At 41.1% G+C, this 13,233-nt stretch overlaps 1 protein-coding gene across 2 annotated transcripts; it reads left to right on the top strand.

The window, feature by feature from the left end:
• The first annotated feature begins 1,145 nt into the window (after positions 1–1,145).
• On the top strand, positions 1,146–11,899 carry fam151a (family with sequence similarity 151 member A). Of its 2 annotated transcripts, none has more exons than XM_070974768.1 (12): positions 1,146–1,520; positions 3,289–3,438; positions 3,658–3,807; positions 4,761–4,923; positions 5,221–5,278; positions 6,476–6,565; positions 7,490–7,566; positions 7,774–7,910; positions 8,476–8,646; positions 9,159–9,265; positions 9,757–9,936; positions 11,090–11,899. In XM_070974768.1, the coding sequence occupies exons 1-12, from the start codon at positions 1,499–1,501 to the stop codon at positions 11,411–11,413; spliced, it is 1,629 nt and encodes a 542-aa protein (XP_070830869.1). In that variant the 5' UTR covers positions 1,146–1,498; the 3' UTR covers positions 11,414–11,899. The 2 variants fall into 2 exon arrangements, with proteins under 2 accessions (XP_070830869.1, XP_070830870.1); XM_070974769.1 differs by having other exon boundaries at positions 1,146–1,374; positions 11,090–11,744.
• Positions 11,900–13,233: the final 1,334 nt, after the last annotated feature.

Below are 13,233 nucleotides of genomic sequence, written 5' to 3'. Positions count from 1 at the left end.
GAATAAGGACACAGTCTGCCCTCCTGCCTGTGTTTCATACCTGCCGCATTCTTGACCTTAGGCCAGAGTCTGATCTGTCAGGGTTGGGACAGCAAGGAGGCAAGGGAACATGTGCACCTTATCACATCAAGTGATCTCTGCTGTATAGATAAGAGTCATATATAAACGTCAGGGAAATATAATGACCCATCTGTCTCAGACGCTGTGTGTTGTTCTGTGGCTCTTTACAAAGACTTCAGTTTTTAATCCTTGTGGAAGGACCAGGCAGAAAGAAGAGGATGGATGAAAGAGAGGACAATCAGAGAGAGGAGAAGATTAGCAATGACACAGTAGAAAGGCAAAACAGGTCAGTGACAGACATATTAATACATCTTTTTCTCATCTATCAAGCTGTACATACAAAGCTAAAGGAGTGAGCTTGTGGCAAGTTCACTATGTTTTGCTGTGTTCCTCCAGGATGAAGCCACAGTCCAACCATCATGATTTGAACTCAGGACAAAAGAAACAGCAAAGCCTTTATCTGGGCTGTCTAACAAAACAACAACTGGTTATGATATGTGTTGCTGTTGGACTTGTTGCCCTGCTGATCACCATTACTGTCACAGCTGTGATGCTCACTAAAAAGTCAGGTATGTTCTTAAAGGTCACATATGATTCATTGCTTATAGTCAGAAATAAATATTAGTCATAAGGTGTCAGCAAACAGGTGGTGACCATGTTCTACATCAGCTCCAGTGTGTGCGTCACAAGCCTCTTAAGTCAATGTAGATATGTGGTTGATTCAGGCGCATAATCGTGTGCAGTGGTAGAGGTGGTGATATGGTCTGTCTGACCCAGAGAAACAGTTGTTTGTAACCAGAGGCTCCACGATCATCTCAGGTATACACCAAGCAGCAACCTCTGAGGCTGAAACATGCCCTTTTAGTGGCATGTATAATATGCAGGTTTTCCCTAAAATGACAATGTATGTACCCATACACCATCCCTCTCACTGACTGACCCACTAGAAGTGTGTGGCGGCCTGTTGATCTGCAGAGGGCCTGCCCTCTGCCTGCTCTGCTTCTCTTATTTTAATGTGGTCGGGACGTTGGTGGACGGCAGCCGTTGGGCAGTGGGTGTCGAGGTCCCAGCCAATCAGAGCGCGCAAGTGAGGTCGGGACTTTAGAAAACGATAGGTATCAGACAGTGAGCAGCACGCGAGCAACGTCAATGACGGACACAGCGCCCCCAAAAAGCCATTATAGTGAGGCGAAACACGAAGCGGACACAGCACCAAAGTGAGAGAGAATTAGGGGCTGGCTTTCAAATGCGAGCAGTTAAGAAGAAGATGGCAGCGAAAAGCTACGCGAAGGTGCCCTGTTCTGTATTGGGCAGGTAGGTGACGCGGCTAGCTTAGTTAGCTTGTTCTCCATGACAACAAATGTAACGTTCGTACTGCAGTGACTTTCTTTGAGCTAACACTGCGCGTCTGGTGGTGTTGAGCTGGCCAGGAGTGACCATGTGTGAATCTTGTATTTACAGTAAGCGACAATTCCTTCATACTACATCTTTAAATTCACCATCTGGCATTGTTTTAATATTTTTGCTCGTGTCCAAATGCAGCAGGTTCTTCAGAAAGTTATGCTTGTTTGTGTTGACATTGAACGTGGAATCTTCTTTCACATTGGTGTCTGTGAAAGGCCGGTCTGAGTTTTATTTACACGTGTGTTTGATAGTGGGAGTAGTTTAGTGTCTGGCTCTCCACATAAGGATCAGTGATATGAGTCTTCCACTAGTGGACGTGTTACATTCACCCACTGTGCAGTGCATTCATTTAATAGTTGATTTCTTTTTGTGTGTTGTGCACATCAGCACCTTGCTACTTGCTAAACAGACCATGAAATAAAGCAATGTAAATGGATAACATGGGTATATATCCTAAACTGTCAAAGTAATACAGAGAACATAAAATAAATGCTTGCTATGATTTACACTGTATCCCTCAACTAATTTGAAGACTTAAAATGAACATTTTGAGTTGTGTAGAAAGTCAAAGGCAAGTAGAATTACTTTTCAGTTTCACCTCTCATACAAAAGTGTTCATGAGTTCTACTGATAGGAGGGAAGTCCAAGGCACTTAGACCTCTGTGGTTCATTTACCTGTTACTGTTAAATACGAGTCAGAGGGCACATTTGATGAAGTAGCTGTTACATAATCACAGAAACCGTGGTGTGAATTATTCAGCATTAGAATAAATACATTTAAAGTTGTAAAATAATAAAGCATGGCAAGCATCTGGGTGGGATCATTTTTGTATATACTTGTACTTAAGTTTATCATTGTGAATAGACTTTATACAGTAACTAAGATTGATCAATCCATAATCTTTCTGTGGTCAATCCACAGGGTTCTGTGGGGATTTTTTTCTGGGAATTCAGGGGGTGTTTACATTCTGCTATTAGAGAACTGCTTTGTAAAACGTAATTGAACAGCTAGCATGATTTTTATTTATTTTTTTTATTTTTTTTTTTAATGGAAGTGTGAGGTGCTTCAATTCAATTTAGTTCAATTCAATATTCCTTTATTAGTCCCACGAGGGGAAATTCCAATTTACAGCAGCATCAATAAAGCAGATAGAGTAGTATAACCAGTGCATGCAAATTGAAAACAACAAGTATATACAAAAAGTGAAATAAAAAGAAACGTCATCCTAAAAAATTGTAAATAGTATTTACAGACTGTTATGTACAGGTTGTATTGCAGATTATTGCACTGCCTATTGCACTGATTACTTGGAGCAGTTTTTGTTGTGTAGTCTGACAGCTGCAGGAAGGAATGACCTGCGATACCGCTCCTTCACACACTTAAAGTTAAAAAAACACACTTAAAATACTTTGCTGAAAGCAGAGACAGTTCAGAAAGGAGACAGCACACTTAACAGTAAATTCTTGTATCCCTGTCAAGTGGATTTTGTTGTGGCCCGCCCCCTTAACGAGACTATTCACTACAATGGGAGAAGTGAATGTGAGCACAGATAATGACCAATTCTTTCACCCCATAGTGACCGAAATAAATATTGGACCCTCACAAGCCGCATATTTTCTGAACACTTTGAAGTATTGCACTAGAGCAGCTTGTAATGCTTCATATATCATCATCAAACATCTTGGCTAAAATATGTAAAACATATCATTTCTGATATATCAATATTTTCTGTTGCCTGCGTTATATTATGTGTTGCATGTTAAAAAAAAAAAAAAAGATTTTCTATGAATGTTTCAAGTCTCATGTTTTTACATACCAATCAGATTCCTCAGCTTCTCTTCCACCGTTTCCAACTGGTGGAGACATGCTGGACTTTCTGGTTCAGTTAGGTGAGATCAGCAAACCTGACGGTCTGTTGGCTACTTGGGTTCACGGTGCCAATGACAAGGAGGACATGAACAAAGCTCTCGCAAGTAAATCACTCACACTTCCACAAACAAAATTGCTTTCTTCTTTGATGGTGTTATTTGTGCTTGTAGCTCTGCTAACTAATGTGGTGATGGTGGATTTATCAATGTTAAAATGATAACACTCATTTGTAACTGAGGTGTGTGTGCTGTACTATACAGCAGCAACATTATGCTCCATTCAGTACATAATTTGACAAACTGTATCCTCTCTCATGCCCTCAGGTGATGTTATGATCCTGGAATCTGATATCACTCTGGAAGGTTATGGGACGTCCAATGAGAAGCCAATCCCTATCATGGCTCACCCTCCTGACATCTTCAGTGACAACACTCTGGACCAGTGGTTAGATGCTGTGCTGGCCTCTAGAAAATGTATTTAATTCAGTTTCTATTAAGACATGGTGTAATTATGAATACTATTTTATGTAATTAACCTCTCTGGTGAAGAAATTGTGAGTCGTATTTTAAAAGTTGCCTACGAAATGTTTGAAAACAAAGGCCTACTTGTGCAGTAACTATTCACATGCTGATCGTTATATTTACTTGCTTATGTTTATCTAGCGTGATTTCAGTACCACTGGATAGGCCTATAAACTGGGGTAAAAATTACTCAGCTTTCATCAGTTTCCATGATCACTGGTGTTATAGCGTTGTTGCATTGGGTGGGAGATGTGAGAATGTTTGTAATGACATCAGCTACAAACATTATCCCAGCACGATTTCTCATTTTGTTTGATTAACTCGCTGTCATTCAGCTTTAGGAGACAATTTCTCCTTTGTCCTTGCACCATTTTCTGCTCTGCTTAAGAAACCCTTAAGCCTCTTAAAAGTCCTCCACTCTACTCCCAACAGTTTTTCATCTTAGCAGCTCTCTTTAGCGCTATCTTTAGCAGGATTTTTGCCCTAACTGTAAGGGCAAAGTTCTTAAAAATTGTCATGATTTTAAGAATTTTCTTAGAATTTCATCTAGGCTTCTCTGAAGCTTTATGAATACAGTCACTGATGTCTGTCTGTGTCTTAATATGTACGCCTGTTCGTCTGTGTCCATCCAACAGTCTTAAAGGACCAGTGTGTAGACTTTAGGAGGGTCTATTGGCAGAAATGGAATGTATTATCATAATGTTCATTCATAGTATTTTCATTAGTGTTTAATCACCTGAAAATAAGAATCATGTTTTTGTTATCTGACAATAAACTCCTTATATCCACAGAGAGAGCCTTCTGTATTTTGCAAACTGCAAACTCATTGCTAGATCCCACTAAATCCTAAACACTGGTCCTTTAAGAAGCAAGCGCAGTTTTTAATGCTCTGTGTCTCCCTGCAGGTATGAAGCTGGATTTTAAGGCTCTGGAATCAGTGGGTTTGTCATTGGACCTGCTTAGTCAAAAGAACAGCAGCAGAGGAATAAACAGGCCTGTGTGGGTTAATGCAGACATTGTCCTAGGCCCCAACCTACAAAGCCCATTCCCTATAATCAATGGAACCAGGTGAAAAAGCCAGATATTTATTTATTTTGTAATTTGTCCATCAGTTCATTGCTATTCACATGCTTGAATTGTACATGCACTACATGAATTATTGCCACGTTGCCAAATTAGAAACGCCCCCTCAACAAAAGGACTTAGATTAGGTTTAGGTCAGGAGATATATAGATAATCCAACATGGGATTTTTGGAAAAAATGCCACAGCAAATAGGATACAAGACAGGATACATTATGTCACTGCCCCATCGTAACATACAGTGCATTTCTCTCCACTCTTTCCCTCCTTTCTTCTTTTCCAGATTTCTGCAGTTAATTCATGAGAAGTTTCCAGATGTGACTTTGTCTCCTGGATGGAAGGTATTACATGTTCACAGCCTGATTCAGAATCACATGTAATACTTGTATATGACCTTAGGATCTGTAGCCAAGCCATTAATGTCCGTCAGGTGGTCAGTGCATAGGTCCATTTGTGGATCCATCACTTTGGTCCAGAGCTTATGTCAAAGACAGGAATGTAGCGTGGAATCTAGAAATAGTCCCACCTGCATCAACTCTGGATACGAAGTGTTTTCTGCCTGATTTGGTGAGAAACATGTTTGCAGCTCTGTGAGGATGTATTTTGGTGCAGTGTGCTTTGAGCTAAGTTCCAACTTCAGCCTGCTTTCAATGACAATGCTAACAGGCTGATGTTTTGCAGGTATAATGGTCACCATGTTAACCTTTGTAGTTTAACTTGTTAGCATGTTAACATTTATGAATTAGCAATAAACGGCTGAGTCTGATTGAGATTTTGAACTGCTGGCGACGCCAGAGGAAAAGTCGGGATCACTGGTCAGTAGGATTCATTCTCTTGGGGACCACTAAAGGCCATGTCTGGGGCCCCACTAATATTGTGGCCAAAATATACAGGAGTGATTGTAAGGTAATTTGTTGAACACGCGGTATGTTGTGGTTGGTCCATTCCTGATTTATTTTTCACCACCCTCAGAACAAACAGTGTCCACCATACAAACTTTGCTTCAGACCTCAAGAATATATAACACCTAAACTCTTAATTTGCTTCATCATGGCAGTAAGGGAGTGGTGTGATTAAATTTGAATGACTGTCCTGATTGGTGCACAGAAGTGACATTGGCTCTTTCCAGTTTTCCAGTTGCTCTTTCCAGTTGAGCCCTGCCCACTTCAAATCAGTGAGAGAGGTGCAGAGAACGAAAACGATACAGAAATCTCCAATGTAAAGTAGCCTAAAATGAATCAAGAAAATGGTGTGTTCATGCAGACATCTATTACTCACAGTAAGAAGCTGATTGAGAAAGTACTGTATGTTTTATTGCTCACCAGAGGATAAACCATTTAGTTATTAACATGCTCTCCACACATATGCCACCTTTCAGGTTGAGCATTGTATTTTCTTGCCCCACTTTTGATAATAATCTAAAGATAGCAGGTTGTCTCCATTTTTGGGGGGAGCATTGTTGTTTTAAACGTAAAATGGGCATTACAGCCCCAGCTATTGGATGTGATGTACAGCTGACACTGTGATGCTTCTGACAGGTACTCTATGTTCCTCAAATATTCACGAAAACCTACACCAGGCCCATGATGGAAGAAATGTATAATATGATCAAAGACGCCCCCCAGAAGGTAAGCCTTGAAAAGACACGCAAAAATAACCAGTAGTGTGGAAATGAGTCTGAATTAGTGTCAGATCAGAAAGTGGCGCAGTCAGATTCATTCACACGTTCTTGTGAAAGAGCAGGAAGCTTGATGCAGTGGCTACTTGCGGGTCAAACTAGCTCAGTCACTATTTTCTACCACAGATAATTAAAGTGTTTCTACTAACTGCTCTGTCACAGCTGACTGTAATCCTCGTTTGTCTGATTGGAGGTTTTTATAGTCCAGAAGAGCAGGGCAATACGTAAAGTTGGCTGTAGCAATGTAGCTAATATAATAGCTTGTTCCTTTTTGCCTCAATGGTCAGCACTACCAAAAAGGCTTGTTCAAAGACAAAATGCATGCCAAAGTTTACCAAAGTTAAACTTTATATGAAAACCCAAATTACTAGGCCTCTGTGAGCAGATTTGATTGAAGTGGTTCCATTCAAATGGCTGATGATTCAAATTGAACCAAGATTTCACTGCTTGTGTGAGCAGGCCTTTAATGTAATTCATGCAGCTCTGTTTGATAAGTTTGACATATTGATGTAATAACCATTCCGCATTTTATTTTGTGATCCACTTGGGCAGGAATTCTGCTAAATGACTTTACAGTATGAAACAGTAAGAGGGCGCTGTTGCTGCATACAGATGCTAAAAGAAATTCATGTCCAAAGACAAAATCACCAAGTAGTGTCATACAGGCAGCCGTCGCCTTTCATAACACTCGAAGAACACTTGCTTCCTTTGTCAAATTTCTGTGTGTGACATTCAGTGTTATTCAGAGGACAAGTAGCATCACCAGTGGTCTCATTTGTTCACAGCCATTACACCAAGGTATTATAATGAATTTCATCATGATACTCTGTTTTAAGATCTGTAATAAAACATGAAGAATAATTTGTCTGTTCAGGTGACATTCCCAATCTACACCGTGCTGGCTCCCAGAGGCTGGCAGCACATCAACTGGCTCCTCACCCAGTCATCACGGTAACACAGAAAACTTCCATCTGTATAATGGAAATGACTGAAAGTCAGTTATTTATTGATAAGGACTCAGTCCTCAGTCTGTCTGGCAGAGGCATTCATCTGATAATCCACAGCATTTTCAACCCCAGAGCATTTTCCTGTGCATTTTCCACATGATGTTGCACTTTGTGACACTGATATTGTTTGGGTGCGTTATTTGGTGTCCAGCTTTAGTCTGACATTGTGGCAGGATTCAATTCGTCCAAAAGTCGATGACCTGCTGTTCATCCGTGACAACACCCACCCTGCCGCAGTCTACTATGATATATATGAGCCAACGCTGTCTGAATTTAAACAGGCTTTAGGTAAGGAAACAGAAATGGTTACTAAGTTTATAATACAAATGGAGTCAATGTCAGTCAGTCAATAAACCTTCAAGCCAAACCTAAAGCTTAAAGCTAAACCTCTCTCAATGCATACCCTAGACTCAAGATTTGTTATTATGGAAGCAAAGAAAGACTGCAATTAGTTGAGTTGTGTTGAAATGTAATGAAATCTAAATATTACTGAATATTACATGTTGAAATTGCTGTACATACTATTGAACTTATAGCAGTGAAATATTTTACAAAATGTATTTTTCACAACCCTCCACCACCTCAACCTCCAAAATCCAATTTGAGAAACTTAAGTTTTTAAATCCAGTTTTTTGAATTTTGGACACTTGATTTCTTCTTTGAATTTGTTGAGGAAAAAGGGATGGTGGTATACTTTTAATTCCTGAGGTGTTATATATCACCAGCTTGGAAGCAACTGTTCTGATAAAAGAGTCAAAAGTGAAAACATTTTCATGATTTGATCAGATGATAAAGGTTAGAAGTGACTGCTTGGTGTTTGGTTTATTTACTGATGTCGAGCTTCTGTTGGCAGGTGTGCAGGGCCGTCTGAGGAGATTCTATCCTGGAGGAGACCTGATGGACTTCCTGTACCCAATTCACAACTCAGACACCAACTTCCCTTCAACAGTCACACCACGCAACAGCCTGGCAGTCCGTTGGTTTACAGTCACTGACTGGGCCTCCCTGTTAACTCAGCTTTCAGGTTTGTAGATACAAAAAACTCCTTCATTACAGTTTTAGATGTACATTTGCTTTCATCATTTTCTATTTTCACTCAAAGAATAATGGATTTACTCATATTAGGCTGTCTTGCTATGCTGCAATTCTTCATCAAAGCATTTTCTCCACCATCAGTAACTCTGTACTTAAATCTCTTACTTTAGGGCCACCTGGAGGTGGTATAAAGCAACTGCTACACAAAAAAGTGAAACCAAAACATTCCTTCCCATGAGTTACTGTGTGATCACAGCTCTTAATGCTGTTGCAGCCTGCAGCAGCTTTTTTGTGTTGTGGTTGACACTGAAGTGGTCAGTTTGCTGTAAAGCATGACCTTGTGTCTTCACTGCTTCAGTGTGTACTGTCAGGACATCTTCATGCCATCAAACTAGTGCTAACCTGTGGACACTGCTGGGTCCATAAAGTCACTGTGGCAGCAATGAAGCATTAATGCTAGTCATCTCCACTGTCTCACTAATAACATCTGTGTGTGTCCAGATGGTGCTGCTGGTATGTTGGTGGTTCGGGTGGCTTCTGACATCAGCCAGCCTGGAGTCCCTCTAGTGGAAGGTTCTTCAAAGAGCTCAGAGGCCCTCACACTGCAGGTATATGACTGAAAAACAGGTTGTTAACGGCAAAGGAAATTACTAGACTAGATTACTAAGTCCAGAGTAGTCTTCTGTTTAGATTTCCAATTGGGAAAAATAATAAATACAGATATGATGGGTGCTCTGGAAATGTCAAATTACACCTAAACCATTCACCTAAATCTCTTCCTGAACCTGAGGATTCAAATGATGCTCTATTTACACGTGCAACTCCTAATTTAATGCTGTGTTTGTTAAGGAGATTTTAGAGGTTGGCAAGTGGCATTATCAGCTTAACATTCTCTGTAGTACAATGATCAGTCCACATGTCTAGTTGAGCTCAATGGACTCAGGCTGGATGTTTTCCAGATCATGGCAAAAGCTGAGCTTATGTCTGCTTTTGCATTTCTGTTGTCTTGTTATTGGTTTTATGCAGACTTGTTCTAAGAAGCATCATGCCTTCAAAACCTTGTGGATAAATAAGGCCTTTTGTGTGGATGTGTTTGCAGGACATCCTGCACCTGCTTGGGCAGAGAGCAGAGGTTCCCTGGGGTGTTCACCTGAGGATTTACACTCAGCAGCTTCTGGAAGCTTCTCTCAAACTGCTGCACTCAGCCTATAGCAGAGACGAGCTCTTCAGGCCTGTCTGGATCAGCATGGAGGGTTTACAGAGCATTAATGACACAGAGGTATGTAGCTTCCTGCCTTACGGATTTGCTTCCTCCAACATGGGTTTCTGATACAAGAAAAATGTGCAGGAGTTTTTCCTGCAGTCTAACAGTGTAAAATCTGTGTTGGCATCATCTTAACAACTGTAGGGCAGGTTCAATTAAAATAATGTCACACCAGACTGGCAAGGTTTCTCTCTAGAAATGAGAAGAAACCAATCCAGTATCTGTGGTCAAAGCCAGCATTGGTTGTTTTGCATGTTTCAGCCCCTTTACTACAAGTTGGTGATAAGTTGCATCACCAACTATTCTGCAAACAATGCTGTTCTGTTTCATCAGAAAGAATAGGCACTGCACACAGATTGCCACAAGGCTCTGTCCTGGATCCACTGCTGTTCAGTCTGGGATCACTAGGGGTGATCCTCGGTGAGCACAGTACTGATTTTTACTGCCATGCAGATGTCATCCACCTCTCTAAAGCTGTCGACCCTGATCCCCTTTACTCCGTTGAGACTGCTCTCTGACATTGACACATGGATGACTGCCCCGACCCCTGATGGGCACACAGGAGTAACAGCAAAGGTGTTTGAAAGCTGAGATTCACATCTTGAGCCAATGATGTTGCAACAGCATCTTTCAATATTGCGATGCCACTATCTGGAGACAGTTGGACAGGTCTACAAACTAGACTACGTGCTTTCAAATGAAATTGAACCCGGTGACTGGTACACATGATGAACAGCTATGTATGTTGATATGTTTGGATCTTTCTTTTATTTTATTGTTTGTTTTAAATGTATGTACTCAGACTGCCTGGAGAGTATTGCTGAGTGGATTATGATAATGAAATGCTGATAAGAGTTAATGCAGACTTGAGGTTCAGTGTCAGAGTTTCTGTACAGTAGGGAAATGGAAATCAGTGGCTGCATTATGATGTGGGATGTGGGTGATGCTGACTGATCAAAACCTAATCGTTGGGAAAAGGCCAATATCATGCCCATACTGGATGTATTAAAACTGATATGTCGCACATAATCAGGGGAAGAAAGTGTCACAGTACCCTCATGCAGGAATTACAGTTAAATCCTTTTTTGAGGTGCTTGTCATTGTGTTTCTTTTTCACTACATACAGTAGTGTTACTCCTTTGTTGTCACCTCCCTCTCTCTCTTTCAGGAGTTTGTATCTGCAGTAGAGAGGGTCTTCCCTTACGTCACCCTTGTCCTGACAGAGCAGAAGTGGCCTCCTGTGATCCCAGCAACAGTGGCAGGTTTGTCTCAGAGGGTGGCTCTACATCTGAACACAGCATCGCTGCCAAAAGGAGAGGAGGTGCTGAACTCTCTACTGGAAATGATGGACAGATATGACCTCATAATGGAGGAGGATGCAAAAAGCAGTGCTGGGGCTCTCTCACTCTTCAAAACACTTCTGACCCAGCGTACAGGGAGAACAAACACAAACCTGTATGTGATATCTGATCAGTCAGTTATATCAAACTAAGGATGGATATGAGCATCCCAAAATTACATCACTCACAAAGGGTATTTGTGCCATACATGTCCTGTCTATTTAATGCGAACACGCATGAAATGTTCAGTGACACTGGCACTGCAATGTCATTGCACGTCATTTTTACAGTAAAACATTAAGAACATTCTAATGAATCAGAGCCTGTCTGATATATTGTAGGGCTAATGTTATGGTATTGGCTATCACTGATCTATTAGTGTATACAGTGGTGGATGTGGGGGGGGGGTTATTGTACATAATGCTGTAAAGAGCTCCTGAGTCATGTCTACTGAAATTAAAAAAAAGGAAGATAACATTCTGTAACGCTGGTTCTCTGAATGGCAGTCAACATACTACGCTAAGGTGTCACTTGTACATGTACAGTGAGTGTGTTGGTGTGCAGTACACACAGTACCCTGCACAGTGGCTTTTGTGATACTCCTAAGAGAAATTTAAACTCAACCTGAACCCAATTTGACCATGTTTTTGTGTCTGAGTGACTTATCAACAGTTTTTTAAAAATTGTTCTGGTATTGAGTGACCGTGCTGCAGCTTGCAGCCACAAAATAGGCTTCCATGCGGTCCTTCCTGGCAATTGTGCCCCGTCAGTGTATGTCCATTGAAAGTGTTTGTTTTTGCCACTGACAGGCTCAGATTGTTGTTCTAAGTGTCTGACAACATTATAGAAAGGATTCCTGCAGAGATGGACCAGTTTGTAAAGAATAAGACTTAACCAGGAACAGCCAGTCTGTCGCTCTCCTCAAAGCCACCAGGCTCCATTTATGGAAACAGTCATTTGTTTGGTTAGTTTTTCCACTATTTCAACAACTGCCAACAACCTGTCGAAATGAACCCTTAATTCACCGGGTATGTGGCTACAAACAATTGGGCTGAATCTGGTAACAGGTTTAGGTTTGACTGTAAAACACCTTGCTTCCAGTACTTGTCTTTATCACAGGTCTTTGACTGCCAAGTTAGAAGCTGCCTTGCTAAATTTCTCAGCTCATACATTGTTCCAGCTAGTGGTGTTTTTCTAAGTGTGGCAGTTTCAGATAGTTGGTCCCTCCATTACATTGGTGCAGAGTAAATTATCTTGACTAAACATAGGATTTGCATTATCTCACAAAAGTGAGTACACCCCTCACATTTTTAGAAATATTGTATTTTTCATGGGACAATACTGAAGATATGACACTTTGATACTATGTGAAGTAGTCAGTGTACAGCTTGTATAACAGTGTAAATTTGCTGTGCCCTCAAAATAACACACAGCCATTAATGTCTTAACTGCTGAAAAGTGAGTACACCCCTTAGTGAAAATGGCCAAATTGTGCCCAATTAGCCATTTTCCCTCCCCGGTGTCATGTGACTAGTGTTCAGGTGTGAATGGGGAGCAGGTGTGTTAGTGTGTTTCTGAAAAAAAGAATTGTTGCTCTACATGAAGATGGCCTAGGCTATGAGAAGATTGCCAGCACCCTGAAACTGAGCTGCAGCACGGTGGCCAAGACCATACAGCGATTTAACAGGGCAGGTTCCACTTAGAACAGGCCTCGCCATGGTCGAGCAAAGAAGTTGAGTGCACATGCTCAGCATCATATCTAGAGGTTGTCTCTTGGAAATAGACGTATGACTGCTGCCAGCATTGCTGCAGAGGTTAAAGGAGTGGGGGGTCAGTCTGTCAGTGCTCAGACCATACGCCACACACTGTATCAAATTGGTCTGCATGGCTGTCGTCCCAGAAAGAAGCCTCTTCTAAAGATGATGCACAAGAAAGCATGCAAACAGTTTGCTGAAGACAAACAGACTAAGGA

Source organism: Chaetodon trifascialis, chromosome 11 (assembly GCF_039877785.1).
Source record: "Chaetodon trifascialis isolate fChaTrf1 chromosome 11, fChaTrf1.hap1, whole genome shotgun sequence".
NCBI lineage: Eukaryota > Metazoa > Chordata > Actinopteri > Chaetodontiformes > Chaetodontidae > Chaetodon > Chaetodon trifascialis.
This window is presented reverse-complemented; position numbering and strand designations above follow the sequence as displayed.

What these genes read in the sequence shown, in the direction of transcription:
- fam151a (XM_070974768.1), top strand. Translation starts at nt 1,499, where the DNA reads ATGTGTGAATCTTGTATTTACA. An exon ending in CATGAACAAAGCTCTCGCAA is followed by an intron (nt 3,439 to 3,657) that starts GTAAATCACTCA and finishes TCATGCCCTCAG; the next exon opens with GTGATGTTATGATCCTGGAA. An exon ending in CTTTGTCTCCTGGATGGAAG is followed by an intron (nt 5,279 to 6,475) that starts GTATTACATGTT and finishes TGCTTCTGACAG; the next exon opens with GTACTCTATGTTCCTCAAAT.